The sequence below is a fragment of the Electrona antarctica genome (assembly GCF_951216825.1).
Source record: "Electrona antarctica genome assembly, chromosome: 20".
Taxonomy (NCBI): domain Eukaryota; kingdom Metazoa; phylum Chordata; class Actinopteri; order Myctophiformes; family Myctophidae; genus Electrona; species Electrona antarctica.
In genome coordinates this window covers 31,064,954-31,085,482 of record NC_136801.1, presented here as the reverse complement: position 1 = coordinate 31,085,482, position 20,529 = coordinate 31,064,954, and the positions used below count along the sequence as shown (strand labels likewise).

At 43.2% G+C, this 20,529-nt stretch overlaps 2 protein-coding genes across 8 annotated transcripts in view; both read right to left on the bottom strand.

Annotated features, from left to right (window-relative positions):
* The window catches only part of tnfrsf11a (tumor necrosis factor receptor superfamily, member 11a, NFKB activator), a 32,326-nt gene extending 25,720 nt beyond the window's left edge, over positions 1–6,606 (bottom strand). For both annotated transcript variants that reach the window (XM_079489092.1, XM_079489093.1), the window contains exon 1: positions 6,236–6,606. In XM_079489092.1, coding sequence (XP_079345218.1) covers positions 6,236–6,313 — 78 coding nt within the window. In that variant the 5' untranslated portion in view covers positions 6,314–6,606. The remainder of the gene's footprint in view (positions 1–6,235) is intronic.
* A 5,883-nt stretch (positions 6,607–12,489) lies between these two features.
* relch (RAB11 binding and LisH domain, coiled-coil and HEAT repeat containing) overlaps positions 12,490–20,529 on the bottom strand; it is a gene marked incomplete at its 5' end in the record, with an annotated part of 78,073 nt that continues 70,033 nt past the window's right edge. For all 6 annotated transcript variants that reach the window (XM_079489041.1, XM_079489042.1, XM_079489043.1 and 3 more), the window contains one exon: positions 12,490–15,388. In XM_079489041.1, coding sequence (XP_079345167.1) covers positions 15,265–15,388 — 124 coding nt within the window. In that variant the 3' untranslated portion in view covers positions 12,490–15,264. The remainder of the gene's footprint in view (positions 15,389–20,529) is intronic.

The window sequence follows — 20,529 nt, the reverse complement described above, 5'->3', positions numbered from 1 at the left end:
CATGACGACCTTTGGTGTGTGTCTCTCCCCTTCTCTCTCTCCCCCCCTCTTTCCCGTCATTCTTCACTTGTATCTATCAATAAAAGGTAGAAAAGCCAAAAACAAATCTTAAAAAACTTTTGGGGGTCCCTGAAGCTCTCTCTCTCTCTCTCCCTGTTGCTTTGTTGGTGTGGCACGCCCCCATGCAGTTGGTGTGGTGTTTAGTCTCCGTGTCTGGATGGCTGCAGGCGCCAGCAGCGCTCCAGCGGTGTCAGTGAGTGTTTAATTACCGCCATTGAGCATCTCGCACATCAGTCAGTCACTCATTGTTTTTAGCTGTGACCGCATCGCTAACGACGCACAGCGCTCATTGCCTCTGCACCGCAGCGCTAATCAGCAACATGTGGCGCTGGCGCTATAAGGAATGCTCAGTGGAAAGGTTCCCATACTGTACGTGTACTGTACGAGGCTGTTCTGCTTTCCCAGCGTGAATAAAGGTCATAGTACGGCGATAATTGCAAAATAAAACGAGGAGACCACCGTGGCTATTTGGAATGTTGATGGTTGCTGTAGGTTAATGAAAAAAAATCATTAAAAGGTTAATGAAAATAAGGAAAAAGGGGCCTTATTTTCTTAATGACCCCTTATCCATAAACATATTTTCCCTTTTTTACTACTGTGGCATTTTTGAGTAGTTCAAATAGCCGATCTACAAGCTCACAGCGTGTCGATGTAGATCGGCTAGTTGAAAAATGTAAAATCTTTTTCAAAATAGTAAAAAAAAAAAAAGAAAGGCAAAGTCGTTTAGGGATAAGGGTACAGTGACACAAATAGAGCCAAATAAAGTGTGTTAAAGGAGCAGCGGTGCCTGGGCCATGGCTCAGCGGTCCAGGCACCTTGGCTGGTAATCCAGTCTGGCAGTGTGCTGCGGGTTCGACTCCCGATCCCGACGGCCTTTACTGCATGTCACTCCCCCATCTCTCTCCCTATTTCCTGTCAGCCTACTGTCTGTCCCTCTATAAAAAATATAAAATAAAGGCGGAAGCCGCAAAAAAAAAACGTAAAAAAAAAAGAAGGAGCAGCGGTGACACTAATGTCACTGGTAGGGGCAGATTTCTGAACTGCCAGCCACACACAGAGGGAGGAGTTGTGAGTAGGCAGAAATGGTCCTCTCTTGTAATGAGCATAAGTGAGGCTCAATGATACGATATGGTTGCAAATGGGCGAAGTTCTCCTTTAACCCATTTTGGGGCGGGAACCCCTTTTGGTGTTTCAAGCATTATGTTATACTTTAGCTATTGAAAAATAGCAGACCTACAAGTTCATAGCGCGGCACTCGGTGCCGCGCTATGAACTTGTAGGTCTGCTATTTTTGAAAAATCGTGAAAATATTTATTTCAGATAACTGGAGGATTTAGAAGATTTTTTTTACATTTTGAGGTCAGGCCTAAATGGGTCTGTCTATGTATGGATGTATGGATGGATGGATGGATGAATTGATGGCTGCAGATGCACAGGATGCAGAGGACCAGATATAATCACGTGGTGGAAAAACAAGACAAGTCGTGAAGACAGCTGTGAGCCAGCGGAGAGCGCCGGGAGACCTCGTGCACGCAAACTAGGACAGAGGGCACAGGAAACCAGAGGAATGCGGCCCATCGTATTTATGTTACCACATCTCAACATTGGGTTGTAATTATGAGAGGGCAATATGCTTTCACTCACTAAATATATATATGGAAGGAAGAAGGGAAGCAGTGATCCTCCCTGAGTGATTGCAGCTTGTGATGCAGTTCAGGACAGAACATCTGACCTCAACGCTAACTTTATCTACCGTATGGCCTCCGCTATAGGGTTGATGTTAGCTTATGTGGTTCTCAAAAATGGGGGTACAGGTACCCCTAGACTGGTATGTGGAGGTGCTATATGTGAGAATAAGTGGAGAATGGACAAAATGTCTAAAGATATGTTTAATGATAAAATGTGAACAAACTTTGTGTGAAACTGCCTATACAAGTGTTAAACCAAATTGTATTAAAAAATTGACCCCCGGGTGTCCTTGAGGGTGTCCCCCAGCTAAATGAGTTAATACATAATAAGTTAACACTTTACACCTATTTTATACTTCAGCTATTCACAACATGTCACATTCCGTCATGGATGGCTGAGCAGGTGAATAGATCGGAGAGACAGAGATCCAGATCCTCCCCTCCCCTCCCCTCCCACACACACTGTTACAACCTTTGGCTGTCATCAAACTTCATTCCTTTTGTACACATTTAACAGCGGTTTTGCTGCTCCATGTTATACACCAGAGCATGACAGAGAGTACACCAAGTAAAACACTCTCTTAGACGGGTAAAATTAACACTAAGGAACTTTTACTGTGTACATTCCATGCAGCCTCACGCACACTAGCAGAGGATTTGCATAATAACCGCCACAGAGTGTGAGCCAACAGCCGTCCTCACTCCTCGGCAGCAGCCAGTCCCCTGGGCGTTATAAGCCCAGGGGTTAATGATAACGCCGCTGTAAAAATGAAAAACTATTGCACAACAATCACACCTTTGTCTGGCTGCCTCTGATTCATCTACCGTATTCATGAAGGTGTTAAAAATGACTTACATGTACAGTAGGTCCTCTCTCTCTCTCTCACCAGCCATTGTTTGTGAATGAATAGATTGTTTACATCGTTGCTTAAGTCAGTGATGTTAAAACATTTTCATTTCAAGGACCCACAATTTACTATGCATTAGATTAGGCCACGGACCCCACATACCCTACGAGTGTACAAATGGAGGGAGTTACCAACCTTTTGCTGGGGACCTCCTGGAACCCCCTCAGGGACCCCAGGGGGTCCCCAGATGATCCCACTTTGAGCCATATATAAGACACACATTGGTGTATGGCGAAAATAACTAATCTACAAGGCTGGTATTGAGTTGTAGAGCAGCTATTTGCTCTATTTTTCTAGATTTTGGCATGGGGTTGGGGGGCTTTTTGGCTATAATGAGATTTTGTACACATTTGTACACATTGCATCATTCCTTCAAAACAAAAAACAAACAAAAATAAATCTTGCAACATGTTCAAGGCTTAGAGAGGTTGCTGCCTGCAAGAGCAACGTTGGGGTATGGACAGAGAGTAAAGGCAACAAAGCGAGCAGGAGCAGCCGTTTCCCAACCATGGCTAGGGGCTAATGGTTTCTTGCACTGTGTGTTTAAGGCTAGGCAGATCTTTATCCAGGGGTATTAGGGCTGGTAAGCCATCTATTCTTCCCTCTGCTCTCTCTTCCAGGGAAGTGTGCCTTAGCCTGCCAACAGCTGGGTGTCTGAAGAGAGAGATCAGGTTAGGACCTGCACACACCTGTGTACATGTGTGTGTGTGTGCAGTGTGCACACAATCAGCCTGAACTACTGTACTGTGTATACACACAACTGTGACGGCTGTTTATGTTTATGATGTCACTCTGGTGCTGGGACCCCCAAGGGGTCCTTGAAGGGGTTCCAAGCAAGACGAGCTATTACTATACACTATACAGTAGCATCACATTCAGTTTAACCACTTTAACCCTATGCTTACTTAGGGTTTCAAAAAACAAAATCGTTGGCATAAAATCTGTTCAGATGGGGTTCCGTTACGGATGCATGGAGAGCCCGGAAGGGGAATTAAGGAGGAGGAGGGAAAAAAGAGTGAGAAGAAAAGCGTACTGGAGTTATTAACTCATTTTGGGCGGGAACCCCTTTTGGTGTTTTAAACATTGTTATAATTTAGCTATTGAAAAATAGCAGATCTACAAGCTCATAGCGCGCCACTCGGGTCTGTTATTTTTGAAAAATCGTGAAAATATTTATTTCAGAAATTTTGAGGTCAGGCCTAAATGGGTTAATATAGGAGAGAAAGAGAGACGAAGGAAGGCGATATAGAGGTGGTTAGATGGATTACATTTTGCAAAGATGGCTGGATGACATTGACTCTGACTGAGTGCAGGATCAGAGTGAGACAGATCAGAGTGCTAGCGGACCAATGGGAGTTGTGGGATGTGTCTACTCTGTGTGGGATGTGTGTGCATGGATGGAAGCTTCTACTTCATAGCATTTCGTTATTTTGAGTTGGAAGACATCTGCAAATCATCCCCGCATGTATAATGTAATGCAGCGAGTTGCTCAATACTAGTGTGCACAGGCGGTTTGAAATCCAAAATTGGAACGAACTGTGTGTGGAATCAATGGTCGTCACTCAGGCTGGAGGGGATTTCTACCTACTTTACTTTGGGGGAGAATGTGAGTCAGTCTCTAAATGGCAAAACCATGGTACTCTGTTTGCTTTCTCGTTTTAACAATACATTGCAGACGACAAGATGTTATGTCCTGTTTTCGAGCAGACTCGTTTAAACCGCATAACGTATTGGTTCTCAAAGTGGGGTCGGAGGGGGGGGGGGGGGGGGGGGGTGCAGCCAAATGAAAAGTGCTATTCTTGTGCTATGATGACTATAGATGACTTCGTTTAAACAAGACAACACATTTTCATGGGAGGGCTGAATACTTTTAAGTGAGGGTCCAACAGGCTCTAATGAAAGTCTTACACATGCATGAAAAAAAGTCTTAAAACCTGTGAGAGGGTCATTGACATAACTAGAATAGATGTTACACTGACACCCTTCCAATTACCCAACCAAGTTAGCAAAATGACAAATAATTATATTATAAAATGATTAAAGAAGACTTGGCAATCTATCTCAGTGGTTCGCAAAGTGAGGTGCAGGGACCCTTAGGGTTTCTTGAGGGGGTTTCCAAATGGACCCTTACAGCAGGTCTTTCAGAATGGAACCAAATGGACCCGTATATAGGGGTCCATTTGGTTCCATCTGTAGCTCCTACTCTCAGTCACTCTTGGGGCTATGGTGGTCCTTGGAATTAACAAGGATTGAGAACAGCGTCACTTCTCGTTGCTTGCACTCTTTTGCAACACAGTTGGGTAAACGGAGACGGGGGACTATAGAGGGAAGAGAAAGAAAGAAAGCGCTTGTTTTCATAGTAGTAATAATAATACCGGTAATACTAATAATAGTGAATAGTGATGATGCTTGCTTGGCTTTCCACCCATGTCAGAGCCAAACACACGGAGCTAAGCGGTGCCCAGCAGTCGCACCACCACAACCACATCTTATGAACGACCCACCTGCACACAATTACATCCCGGGACTAAACAATGCCAGTGTGGACAACAACAACACGCCCCAAAGACATTCATTCTCATTTATTTCCACTTAAAGATTGTGAGCTGCTGAGGTTAGGATGGATTTCCAGCTATAGGCGGTCTGCCTCCCGTAGGCCTACAATATACCACCACAAATATCAGATCTATAAGTTCACATGAGGCTATGTATGCCTAACATATACATTTTTCTGTTACATTTTTTTTTAATGTTTATTAAAAAAAATACAATTAGAACATTTTTCTTAGTAAAGTAAAAATGTAAAACAAAACAAAATAGAACTACCAGATACTGAGATACAAGTTCACAACACAACTATTTTTTAAATAAGGCACAAGTGATATGCACTTTTGGAAAATTGGGTCCCGGGAAGACCGGTTAAGGTGAATATGTTGTGCCTGCATGGGATTTAGTTCTGAGCAGCCTATTTTGCAGATCAAGCTCAATCAAGGTTCAAGTTCAATTAAGGTTCAACTTCAAGTGGTTGATTGTCTATTAACTAATTTAGCTGGAGACCCCGGCGGCCCTGCCTGGACTCGGAACCCCCTTCGAGGACCACTTGGTGGGTCCCCGGACCCCACTTTGAGAACCACCACCACAGAGAGCTAGCGCAGCCTCCCCTCCAGCTGTGAGGCTCCTGCGGTCAGCGCGCTGACTGGACCCAAACACAAGTGGTTCCAGTTAGAGAGAGCCGGCCTGTAAACATCCTACACACACTGTAATTCTGTTGGTTTTGACCCGGCTCATGCATATCAAATGATGTGCCGACATTCAGCTGGAGCCGAAAACTGCCACATGTCATCATGTCACACAACACACATGACAACATGCTCATGTAATGTCACACACATGTGTTAACAAGAAAACACAACAAAACAGCATATAAAGTTGCTATTTTTTACATAGTGGCTTAAGTTAAGCTCACAATCCTTGATTTGTTTTCTTTGAAAGTTTGTCGCATTATAAAGTCAACGTGAATCAAATAATAATAAATAGGCGATCAAATATGCCTAATGGATAAATGGAATGCATATTTACCTGTGCGCAAAAGGCGAGCATGAGGTTACAAGTTATCCATCCTTGAAAGATCCAACTGGTGGAAAAAATCACTCTCATCTCTGCTGAGTATAATTGTTTTGGGTTTTTTAGGACACCTTTGGCTGCCTTCAACTTTGCTGTCTTTCAGCGGGTAGATCGATAACGGGTTTCAAGTCCAGTTTTCCTCGCGGTAAAGGCGACGCAGAAGCTTCGCTAGTAGTGCGCCGGCTGCTGCTCGGTGACGGTGGGACTGGGACAGTGTGGTGGTGGAGGAGCCAGGCTCCGACAGGATCCTCGCCGCTTCATTCCCGACAAGCACAACTCCGTGAAGTGAAACCTCTACTGTCTGCTCTCCTCCCTCTCACCCACGCCTTGTGTGTGTGTGTGTGTGTGGAGGAGCGAGCTGCAAGCACACGATGGTAAGAACAACTGAGAGAGAGAGGAGAGAATTATAACTCCTCCCTCCCATGCCCTAAACTTGTTCTCTGTGACTCCCCCTCCCCTCTTCTTTTTCGCAGTTAAGTGAGCCTGGGACCGAGGCTACCCTCCCCTCCCCTCTCCTCTCCTCTCCTCTCCTCTCGGCCAGTGGTTCACAAACTTTTTCATGTCAAGGACCCCCAAATTGACACTATAATTAGCCCGCAGACCCCCCCCCATTTGAAAAGATATGCCAGGGACCCCCATAAGAGAAGATTTTTCAGTGATTGAAAAAGTGAGTGATAGTTGGTCACTGCATTTGAAGACAGTGTGCGGGTGTTTGTTCCTTTTTCATTGTTGGGCACCGTACCCTCTCTCGGTAACAAGACAACTCACCCCTAAAGCCACTTTTGGTGAGTTGTCCAGACAACTCACCCCTAAACGTGAAGACATCTCACCCCTCCTACCCGCCGGTGTGCAAAAGCCTTCATGCTTTTTATTAATTTCAAGGACCCCCCAGTTTGACATGCATTAGTCTACGGACCCCATTTAATGGTATTTCTATCTCTGGGACCCCCAATTGATATTGTAAAATCAATGTTAATTTAACTTTGGAACCAAATGGACACTAACGGGTCCATTTGGTTCCATTTGTACACTCTCAGAGTTACAGACACATAAGGATCCATTTGGTTCATTTGGTGCCTCCCCAAGAGTCAGTCAGTATCATGAGGCAGTATCGTGTCAGTATCATGTTGGTATCACACGATGGCCATGGGCACATACACTTTGTGAGCACCTCAATGTTAAATTAGCTGTTTATTCCAAAATGTAAAAAATAATAACTAGAAAAAGTCCAGGTCCCTCAGGGCTATAATAGGCCAATGTGAAAAGGGTGCCATTTGTTCTTACACCTTTGATGGCAATTGGATAATTTGAGGCATTTTGTTCCAAAAATGTGTATTGCAAAAATCCACCTGTTGGTGGAGCACATGACTATAGAGATACTGTGTAACGATTTGCGGGTTTTTTGGACAAACTCTGGAGGAGTAATATCAAAAAATGTGTTTCACAAAAGTCGGCCTCCTGGTGGCACTGTAACAGGTCGTTCTGGATAATTTGGGGCAGAGGTTGATCGTTTGTATCTAGGGAGTGTGTGTGCAACGTTTGGCATCGACTGGGTTAACGGTGCCGGAGATTAGCTGGTAACGGACGGACACACACACACGGACGGACGGAGTGCAAAACATACTCCCTCCCCATGCCTTCGGCCTGGTGGAGACAATAAATGTATGCCCAGTGTTCCCAGGGGTTCACTGTTTCGGTTACCATTTAAAGATTCAACACAAGTTGTGTTTGTTTACCTGGATAGTGGCTGGAGGGAGCAGTGCCTTCGGGGGGAAAAAACAGTTCATTCCCAGCAAAGAGGGGGTGTGTGCACTAGTATGTTAGTGCTAGATTTGCATGTCAGATTCCACTGGGTCTACCGTGGCACGGCATAAAGAGGGGGGGAGAGAGAGAGAGAGAGAGAGAGAGAGAGAGAGAGAGATATGGAAGAGGCTGAAGAAAATGTTGTCAAGAAGACGGTTATGCAAATATTAAATTGCTGTGGGTGTGTAGATGGGGGTCATGGAGGCAGGGTGTATATGGGGGTCATGGGGTGCTAATCTAGAAGCCAGGACAGGGTGGAAGACAGGATTGATCTCAACCGGTGCGGTCACACAAAATAAGAAAATTCAAAAACTACAAAAAAACAAAACAATAAAAAAGCAGATCTACAATGTCTGTGCTCACTGCATATGGGTAAAATAGAGGGATAAGGGATAAGTAGTTAACTCACAATTTCAGTGTTATTCGGTGCAAGTGAAACATAGGATGAGTTCTGAAGTTCTGCCTTCTAGAAGAATGACAGAAGACTGTGGAATGAGAGCGAGGGGAAAATGCAATGTAGTTTTAGTAATGTTAAAAAAAAGCAGCACAGAAAATGTCACTTTTATTCTGTGTGCATAACCCATGCACAATCCTACAGTACACAGGATGTGCAGGCCAATACAACTTAAACAACCCATAGCAGTGGACAAATAAAGATGCAACACCACTAGCCTAGCTTGGAAAACATTCCTACATGAATGAAGAATTTACGGGGGAAGACAGGAGAATAGTAATGAGCGAGACTGAACTAGAGGTATAGTAAGCCATGTTCTCTCTCTCTCTCTCTCCCCTTCCCTTCCCGTAAAAACATGCTGAGCGGGGCAGTTTTGCGGGCAGGGCCTCTCTGCAGCGAGCAAAGTTGCAATTAGGAGCTAGATTTGACTCTCTTAGCAATCAGAAAACCTCAGTTTGACTGTGCACACACCCTTTACACGCATGCAGAGCTTACATACACATGCAGTAGGCTACCACAGCTTAACCGGCATACATACACATCATAATCAGTGATGGACTGTAAGTACATTTACTTAGTCATTTGTTTTGAGTATCTGTATTTTTGGATACTGCTGGCTTTCACCCCACTATACATTTCCAGGAAGGGAACAACAGTAGGCTACATTATAGATTTACCACTTAAGCCCTATTTCAGTGAAAATAACGGTCACAATGTGACACGTTGCAAGCTTGCAGATCAGCTATTTAAATTGTTATTGGCATATTTTTGAAACTTTCCGGAAAATCTGAATTTGTTTGGAAAATGTCTAAATGTATTTTAATACAGAATGCTAAAGTAAGTGAGGACGTATTTTGCACTTTTGAATACTTCCAGTAGGCTTCTTCAACTGGAGTTCAATTCTGACGGAGAAACTTTCACTTGCAGTGGAGTAATATTTGACGATACTTTGACTCAAGCACTAGGGTTGAGGTCACAGACAGAAGGCACACAACCAAGCTGGTTTTGATGTCGGCAACAAAGTTAGAGTTTTTTTTTTTTTCATGCGGGCAGCCATGCTGTTTTATGAGCATCAGGCTTAACATGGCCTGTATGACAGAGAGAGCAGAGCCTTGTGTTCATGTGTTGCTATGCATGTTTTGTTTGCACGCACGCACACACACACACTCACAGGCTGTAAGCCCTGGGAATGCAACTTTCCACTAATAAAACACACATACTCGCACTACGGAAGAAAATAGCCAATCTAGACTCTGGAGTTCATGCTTTTGGACAAAACTTAATTTGTTGGGAACCACATCCCCAGAACACACAGAAGAGAGAGGGCAATAACAACTCGTCTTACTTGGGCCATGGTGTTCTGGTGGTTTTAGGCTTGGATGTGCGTTCCTACTGCTTGCTTTGGAAACAGACATGATCTCTGACTCACCCAAGTCATTCACATGACTAAGAGCTCCCTCTTGACGCCATTTCTACGCACAAACACGCACGTTCCTACACACACACACACACCAAACACATGAGTATATACACATGCATAACACATTCACAGACATGGATGCAGTGCACATACTGAACAAAATTAATTAAATGCAGGTGTGCAAGTCCACACACACACACACACACACACACACACACACACACACACACACACACACACACACACACACACACACACACACACACACACACACACACACACACACACACACACACACACACACACACACACACACACACACACACACACACACACACACACCTCTAAATTGTATCAATTATTTGCCCACCTGGCCAGTTATCAGTGATCATTGTTAAACATTTGCCTGGATATGCAAATGTTGGTGGTTATCAGACAGGGCGGTTAGTTAACTCCCATAATCATCAACCACTACATTAGCAGCATGCTGTATGCTGACAGACTGGCCATAAGCTCCAAAGAGCTTGTAGATCTGCTACTTTAGATATTTTTGAATTTCAAAGTAACAGTTTTGGACATAATGTTTCCACCCGACAGAGATGATTATACTCTACTAGGTCCACTCTTATTTTCCCGCCAAATCTCTTCCGCGAAAACAGGCAATCTGCAAGCTCACAAAACACCGCAAGTGGCTGTTTTTGCCGAATGTTCACCAATATTCCCCCCCCCCCCGCAATATAGTTCAAAGGCTTCAAATGGACCGCTGAACAAGTTGACATTGTAATGCTTTTTTTTGTATTTTATATTGCTTATTGAGGTGATGAACTTTTCCAATATTGTCAGATATTGTTGATGTGACGCTTTTGATGCGTTCTTTCATTTAATAAAACTAATAAAATTGTCTCTTTGTTGAGCAAGTGAAAACAATGTGTGGGCGTTTTTTATCACTGTGGGTGATTTTTTTTAAATTAAGTTTCATTGTGTGGGTGTTTTTTAATCTAGTTTTATCAGTGTGCGGGTGTTTGATCCAGTTAAATACAGGTGTAACATCCATCCTTGTATCGTTCTGAGGTGGTTTCTGGTCCGACCGCAAGCCATAGCCAATGGCTTTGAGAGAGACGTGTCGTGTGTACATGAGGCCAGACATGTCTCATTACTGATAGTGGATGACATGTTAACAATTGGCTAAACGCATGGCTTTACAGGCAGTGGAGCTGTACTGAATGTACCTCTATTTATTTGGGCCAAGTTAAGGGAATGTCCCATCTGGCGGACTTTGGTCCGCTGTACTGGTCAGACAATGGGCCTACATCAAAGGCTTGGGATTATGGGCTGATGACAAAGGGAGTGTGTGTGTTTGTCTGCCGATGACTCTGATTTACAGCCCTCAACACCTGTCCACACTTTGAGCCGCGGAACGCAATTCAACACTCGTGGCCGTTTCTTCATTGCTGCTGCACAAGCTGATACACAGCTACACGCTGATACACACATCCAGGGCCACTACTATCCATTATTTTCTTTTTGGATTATTCTAAAGATTACTTTTTTGATTAATCGCGAATCTTTGTTAAAATGTTAAAAAAGATTCCAACGGATTTTTTATAATCTACCAAATCGATTATTCTTAACCACTTTTTCTACTACTAGACAGCAGCCTAGTCTGCATGCCAATACCCGTTGTCAGAGTATACTCCATAAAGGGATGTGCCGATGAGACATTTTGGCCGATATCGATATCTGATATAATTAATTGCTGTTATGGCCGATAAGCGGTATTACCGATATCGATATGATCTCATTCTGTATTGAAAAATAATAATAATTTTGTCCATTCTGAAAAATACAGGGTATTTACAGGGTATCTGCACTGCAGGCTTAGGCAAGTCAGATTTAACTTAAATACCTTTATACTTAATATTGTGAGCTTGTAGATCTGTCAAGCAGTTACTTTGGGCTTGTTTATCCTTAAAGACAGACCGATTAATCGGACCGATTAATTAATCGGTCTGATTGATTAATCGAACCGATGCCGATTAATCTAAAAACAACTCAAATCGGCCGATACCGATGTGTTTGCCGATTAATCTCCCATTACTACTCCATATGCCTATTATGCACAACCGCCGAATCGACTCGGCGGGGTAGTACGGTACCGTTCTCTCAAGTGCTCGCTGACGCATGCAACATATATGGGCAATGCGGTCAGATCTGCGGTTCTGCACAGCCGTTTACGATTTCCGTAAACTGTATGCCTATATATGGGCGTATCAGTCGGATTGGCGGTTCTGGATAGCTGCCTATCCTACTGTCTTGAGGCCAGGACTCTCAAGTCCCTCAGGCAATCAATGACGCGAAAGCATCTCTGTCAGTCAGATTAAGTGAAGTACAGATGCATGGATTTACAGATATTTTGTGCATTTATTGTATGATAATGAAATGGATTACCGTACTTGGAGGAACTGTTGCACCCATAGATACATTCATTTACAATAGGTGGAGAGCAGCAGTCACTCAAGAAGACCACAGGAATATTGTTTAAATACACAATTGATCTCCATTTTATTTACGCCAAGACACCAAATTCAAATGTACATCTTATGGACATCATCCTCTTCAGGTCAGTGTATAGTACAGATATTTACCCTTTCTCTTCGAGCAAGTCCAAAAACAATGAAAAGATGAACTAAACCCAACAATCAGACATGTCAGAAGAAAAACAAAAGTGTGAGAGGAGAGACACTGCAACACATACGGATTCAAGACAGAGCGTAAAGGTCAATGAATGCTATTTCTGACGTCGGGGTTCGGACGGGCTTTCTGAACTTTAGTTCGGGAGAGTCGGTACAACTGGGAGTGCACGGTTCTGAGAAAAAAGTCCTGAGACCGCCCATCAGAAGTTCTGAATGATGTCAATTTGTAGTTATATCACCTACCTCCCTTTCCGAAGAAAAGTTCACACATCGGAATGGGGACCAAAAGATCAGGGTTCCCCTCGGCTTCACATCATTGTCAATCAACCAAAGGAAAAGAAAAGAAAAACAACACAAAGATAGGTAGTGGTAGAATTAATGTTGAGAAGTATGAAAATACTTGCAGGACTGAAATAAAATACAATCAAAACCAAAACAAAAAAAGAGATAAAGTGAACATAATAAAGTGAGTGCAAATTTCTTTGGAGGTTGGAATAAAGTATGCGTTTCTTTTCTTTATTAAGACATAAATAATTTATAAAATAGAAGCTATCAAAACAAAGACCAGAGACAGACTTTGACGAAATAAAGGCAAGACGATATATATATATATATACGGTATGTCGTTTTTTTTTCGTCTATTTTTCTTTTTTTTACTTCAAGTAGGGGATTACTTCTCAGAGCCTTGAGCCTAATTTATGCTCCGTCGCACGACGGTGTCACGCGCCGAAAACAGCCGATCTACAAGCTTACAACACGTCGCACATGTCACATGAGCGTGTGGTTCGGCCATTTTCAATTTGAGACGCTGTCGTGCGACAAAGAACGAATGTGGCTTTACAGACATACAGGGGCATTCTGGACAAGGGCCCGGAATGTTCTGAACAGTTCAGTGTACAAACGGAATTCAATGCAACTGTCAGAGGAGCCGTGGTTCCAAAATAGTGCCCATTTGAAACAAACAAACAAAACAAACAAAAGAACAATCCAGCAGGCTTAAGTTCAGTCTTTTTTTCCACATAAATGAAGCTCCTCTGGAAAACAAGCGACTGGGGGTTAAAAATTCAAATTCCAACATAATTATACAATTCTGAACTTCAGAAATACAGTAGGCTGATGCGTTAAAACACCTAGCCCGTTGTTCTATCGGTGGCCAAATCTCAATACTGTCCATTCCCTCCCTCTCTCTCCTTCATTTTGAAATGAAAACCGCAGTGACATTCTTACTGTAAAATCAAACTGACAAACTCCTTTGATAAGAAGCCGTGTCCACAGAGAACACCCTTTGAGCTGAGGAGTGCTTAGTTTGGATATCATGTCCAGTGTTCGACACGGCATGAGGCCGTCACTGTTCCAACCTAACAACCATTGAGGTGCTCAGTTGCTCACTGCTCAAAAGTCCTGTCACCTGCGTTAGTAGAACAAATAGCTTAGCTGAAACAATGGCAAACAAGGGCTTCTCATGGTTGTTATAACGATTCAACGTCGGGTTGTAAATTATCGGGTGCTCACATACAATCAAATGAGCGTCGTTACCTTCCAAAATTGTTGACTGACCAAGTGACCAGGGCGCTGCGCCAAACAAACGTCCGGGTGTCGAGAGCGCTGATGCACGATGGCCGGTGCTGGGAAGAGGAGCGCACCAGCGTGTCTTTAGCATAGAAATACAATCATGGAAGACTGCTGCTGCCAACTCAAACGACGCTCTCTGTGTGGACACGGCCCCGAAGGCTTTGTTACATCTTTACATCATGACCGAAGAGCAAAGGAGGGGAGACAGGAAGAGCAGACTGTCTCAATGTTAGGCTGTAAAAGTAAACTCAGAAGCTAATTTAAAAGGTATAGTATGTAACGTTGCCCTGCGGTTACGTAACAAAAAACAAATAAATACAAATTTGACCCATCATTACCCTCTATGCCAGCAGTCAACAGTACCTGCACAAAACACATTTCTCTCTCTCACTGTATTTTGGTGTTTTCACTGTTGGTTTTGGTAGCCCCGAAACATCCCGTCTCTACCAAAACCAACAGTGAAAACAACAATTTACAGCGAGAGAGAGAAGTGTGTTTCTGCAGGTAAACGCCACCACACCACTACACGTAACAAATGTATTTATTGTTTTGTTATGTAAGCAAGGGGCAAAGTTACATACTATGCCTTTAAGCAGCTCCACTGAACACTTACAAAACCTTACATTTCTCCAGCGTACCTGCTGCCATTCCCGGCGGCCATTATACCCAATCGTCATAAACGAGTTTACAGCGGTGATTCTCAAACCATATACATTTCAAGGACGCCCGGTTAGATAGGTATAATTAGGCCACGGACGCCGCATTTGATACCATTTTCCTTTAAAATAAATCTCTGGGACTCCAAGCTACAGCGAACTTTGAGAGCGTACGGGTCCCTTTGGTTCCATTTGTACACTCGCAGAGTTACAGACCCGTTAAGGGACCCCCATGCCGGTCAGCAGACCCCACGTTGAGACGGTTACAGTGCATTGAGAGGAGAAGGCGATGCTTGCGCTTAAATGTCAGTGGCCCCTCGGCGGTCCCCAGCGAGAGCAGAGGAGGCTCATGGGATATGCAGTTTGTTTTTGCGTTTTTGGGGCGTTCACTTCTTCCTCTGGAAGACGTTGGCGAGCATGGCCCCAGACGTGGTCAGCTGACCCATCTTGCTCAGGAACTTGGTCTTGGCGTCTTCCCCCACCAGGCTGGAGGCGATTGACTGTGATGAGCTGTGGGGACACGGAGACACATTACACTTTTAAAAGATAGGGTAAGTGAGAATGTGTTGCTGTGGAAATAAGTGCAAAAACATTTTGTTTTAAACCAAAAATATCCCCTGTCTTGTCCATCTGTATAGTTAACTAAAACTAACAAAATAATGAATAAAAAACACAAAAAACTAAAATCACACAGAAAATGTCATTAGTTGAGTATCTCAAAGAATAGCTAAAATCTACAAGATCACATCTTATAACTTGTTGTAATCTACAAACTTGTGCTGCAGATCTATTTTCACAAATTTTCTGAGGTTTTTGAATCTTGCCCCTGAAAAACGCTAAAACTACCACTAAAACGATTACAAACTAAACGAAAACTAAGCCTTTTCACAAAACAATAAAAACTAAACAGACATTGCGAACCAGAAGTCAAAACAAAATGAAAAATAAATGAAAAATTCACAACTGTAATGACCTCGTTCACAACACGCTACGAGTCAGCTATGTTAGACTAGGAGAATAGGAGCGGCAGGTTGAAAGTGGTTGAAGCGTGGAGAGTATTGTGCACACTAACGTAACAAGGGGTGCAACCATAGAGTTATAAAGGACTGGGCGGACTGCCCCGCCCCCTGCTATACATTTGGATGGAAGTTGCTCAGTGGCACCCGGAAGAATGGTCTACTACCGCATTTCTTTTCCGATTTGGGCACCAAAATTTGGTGCCTAAAATGCGGAAGTGCTCAATGTTAAACTCCAGCTGCACAGGGTTTCCTCGCGCTATATGCAGGGGCCCGGCTGCAGTTCCAGCTCTGACCACTATGTCTTGCAGCTTCAATGTTGGCCATCCTTTCTGGGGGCTTGGGTGCAACGCACACCAGTCCTTGAGAGGTGCAGACCATGAAAGATGCTGCTGTCGTAGCCAGTAATGTATTTAGGACACAAAGACTCAAAACAGCCCAATGTTTCAGACAGACTAAAGCGGCTTTCTTCAGGATACAGAGATCAAGGTATGGGTGACATTTAAGTTGCAGAGATGACACCCATTACAGACCAAATGGGTGTTGTGTTCACTAGCAAAATGTCCCCATCATTACATTTCTTCTTGTTTTCATTCAGCATGGTTAAACTGAGGGACGGATGATTAGTCAGGATGCAGGCAACGTTACTTACTGTGAGAAACAATCGATAAAATCACAATGTTTTCAACCATAAAACGTCTCTTGAAATGAGAGACCCGACATATGTTTTCTAATGCAAATAAAGCTCCTTGAATTGACTCGACAGTCACTACTGTGTTTGTCTTACTGTTGTTTGCAGAGAAAGCCTCTCCTAATCTTTTACAGTCCCAACGGATTGTTCACTTCCTCTTTTCTTACACACAGCTCCTCTGGGAAACTGCCGTCACACGGAGGACTGACACACAGGGACACAGTGTCACACATCTACAAAAGCTGCAACTAAACCATGGAATTCAATTATTTCCAATACGATTACGAACCCTGTGGGACTCCTTATTGATGCTGGAACTATCTACTCTTTTTTTTAGCGATTATTCAGTTGATTACTTTTTTGTATTTAGAAAATAATCTTGAAGCATGTTTTTTTCTTTTGGAGGCGGATAATTGTTTTAGCAACAAATCAAGGTGAAAAAGAAAAAAATCTACACAGAAAAACCCTGAGATCAACCAGGTGCTCAATCGAGATAATAAAAACGTAGACTGACTGGTTCTACGATCAACGGGAACATCATTAGTACATTGATTCGACGCACTCTCGTCCAGTCCTTGTGGAGGGAAAGGAAAAGGATCTTTTCTGCTTTTTCAATGAAAAATAATCGAATAGATTATCCACCGATTATAATAAATATAGTCTGATTATACACTTGAGCACTATGTTATACCTTTTTGCACAACAGTGTACTTCAAAAACAGCTCTACGAGTTCACAACAAGTTGCGTCTTAGTTTAATTTTTTATCAATTATTCCGTTATAAATCTATTCTTTTTCACAATCGATTAAATCGATGCTGAATGCTGCACAGATACTCCTTATAATCCCACACCCACAGTGTCTTAAACTCAGTTCAACACTATGCCCCGATGAAAAGAAATCATCGATGTCTGGTGGAAACCTTGTAAGTAAAAAAAAAAATAGCCAATCTACAAAATAAATAGCCCATCTACAAGCTAACAACATCTCCCAATAGGAGGTGTTGTGAGCTTGTAGATTGTCAAATATCTTCGCTACTTTTGTGCGATACTCTTTTTCGAGGAAACCTCTCTGCGGAACCTGGAGAAATTCTAGAAAAAAAAGAGGACAACAACAAAACACTAGTCGCTCGCGAGTTTAGACTCTGCCGGCGCGTTTTTCCTCCCGTGTGCATTAGAGCCATTAAAGAAATGACTGAATGACACTCTGGAAATTAATTTACGAGTTAGAACGGAGAGGTTCAAAAAGCAAGGCAGTTCAAAGAATCACTTTTGATTACACAAGAATGTGTTGACAGTCAGAGGCGGAGTGATTCTGAGTGCACACATCAAAACGAGACGAGCAGAGTCAGAAGATTGCAACAACATGATGTACAACCATTCACACACACGCACGCACGCACGCACGCACGCACGCACAATTTACTTGAAGTAAAAGTAGCGATACAACAATGTTAGAAATACTCTTGTCATTAAGAGTAGGCTACTACGTTTTTTTTTAAATGAGCAAATCTACAAATTGACTGTAGATCACGAATTACGATTTACGAATAGCCTATGTATAAAACAGGGCTTAAGTGATTAATGCACACACGGTGTAATATAATAATTTAATCTGCAAAGCAATTAGTAACTAATGTTTTCAAATAATTCTAGTGGAGAACCAAAGTGCAACAATTGAGCGGAGTATAAGTAAACATTACCGAACATTTGGAAAACACTCAAACTAAAGTAAAACATACTTGAGTACCCACAAAATACTTTGTTCCTTTCTCCCACTTGCACACACAGCTGATGCAAACCAGAGGCGTCTTTGTACAGCGTTAAGAGAGCCAATCAAAGCAAGCAGGCCTAAATCACTTCCAAACTGCTTCCTCATAGAGCTCAGAGAAACGTCTGGTGCCAACAGGAAAAAAAAGAAAAGAAATGGCTGTCGGGTGGAAACCTTGTATGTCCCAAAACCATCACTTTTTAAATTATTTTCTATGTCAGTCGTTCTTCGATTTTTCAAAAATAGCAGACCTACAAGCTCGTAGCGCTATTTTTCAAAAGCTAAAGCATAACATAATGCTAACACCAAAAGGGGTTCCCGCCCAAAATGGGTTAAACAGTTAAAAAAACCTTGTATGTCCAAAAACCATCACTTTTTAAATTATTTTATAAACATTTTAAAATAGCAGAAGATCTACAAGCATGGATGTGTTGTGAGCTTGTAGATCTGCTATTTTCACTACTTCTGTGCGACGCTCTTCTTTGATGGAGTATGGCATTAATTTGCACAAAAACGTTGAAAAATGGAGATACAAGGTTTTCGACAGCAACGAGAAGGATTTTCTTGTTTCAGCCAGTAGGCACTGGGGCAGTGCAGGGTTCTGAGCTTATATGGTGGGTTAGCGACTAAACGCAATACCAGGAAGTTCAAATTAAATCAAAGTGGGCTAAAAAACAATAAAATAAAACTTAACAGAAAACATCCGTGGCTGTTGCGACATTCTGTTTAGATGCAACAGTAAGTAAGGCCTGGAAAGAAACGGAGACCCAACTTATCAGTCATAGTAGGTTGAAATGCTTAAACCCTCTATACTTGGTTAAAACGGCCGCGAGTCGCAGCTGTACTTGAGACGCAGAGATCAAGTACAGTACCCAGATCTACAAGCTCACAATGGGTGAGCTTGTAGATCTGCAATTTTTTAGCAAATGTGCCCCGCTCCCTAGAATAGGGATGCTAGGGTTCAAAGAGAAGCAGTCAACAAACAAAATGAAAGGGGACTGGGTACGTGCACCGACGAGCCGGCCGCAAGAGTTTAACTCCAGGCTGTCAGAAACACACACGACTGTATCGGCGCGCGCGACCGCACGTACGTACACGTATGCGCGCATTGCACAGACGCACAGGCACACACACACACACACACACACACACGCATCCCTTCAATGAGCAGAGAACACATGTTTGCAAGATGGAGAAACATCTCTTAAAAGACACCCACATTATGGCTTGTGTCCCAACTGCCTTAATAAATACACCAAAACCACCTCTCTCTCTCTCCCTCTCATTTGATCTCTCTCCCCCTCTCATTTCATCTCTCTTTCCCTCTCTCTCTCATTTAATATCTCTCTCTCTCCCTCCCTTCCTTTCATTTCATCTCTCTCTCTCTGAAGATACCCACACAGTGGGCGTGGTTCCAACAGCCTTTACATAATGTCTCCTCTCCTCCCTCACTAAGCCCACGGTCTATCCCAACAGTTGACACACTTGAACCCCTTGCGTTGTGGAGCGGAGTCCCTCAGGGCTCTGTGCTAGTGTATCTCCCCCAGAATACGGATGCTGGGGGTTTAAGTGGTTAACAGTGTCCCTCTCCCCTCCCTCACAAAGCCTACAGTCTCTCCCAGGAGTTTAAGTCCTCGGTACCGGCCCAGTCCTAACACTGTTGAGCAACTTCTTCTGTGGCAGCGGTGGCCGAACGGATAGCGGCGCGGTCTAGATACCGGAAGGTTCCCAGTTCGAACCAGCCGTCCGACACGTTAAAATTACCACCGCTGAAATGCCCTTGAACAAGGCATCAACCACTACGATGAAATGTGTTCTATGAGCAGGGCCTGGCTGGAAACAAGTTCTTGAGCTTAGCCCAGATACCCTGGGTAAATATAGATTTCATTTCATTTCATTTCTCCTTTCCTCCCCTACTCTACTCCCTACTCTACTGTAATGCTTTATTATTCAATGCGTTCAGTGGCCAACAGTCCTCACCTTGTTATCTTTACCACCTTGTTTCAACGTGTGTTCATGGCGCGCAGCCTGTCATCAGCACAACAAGCTCAGCTGTAGACTATATTTGTCACGTTCCGTCGCGCTAATGAAACACTATGGGATTATTATGTCATGTCAGCACTATCAGAAGATGTAACCCAGGTAAAGTAATCTGTCACTCTGCAAGTTTAACTA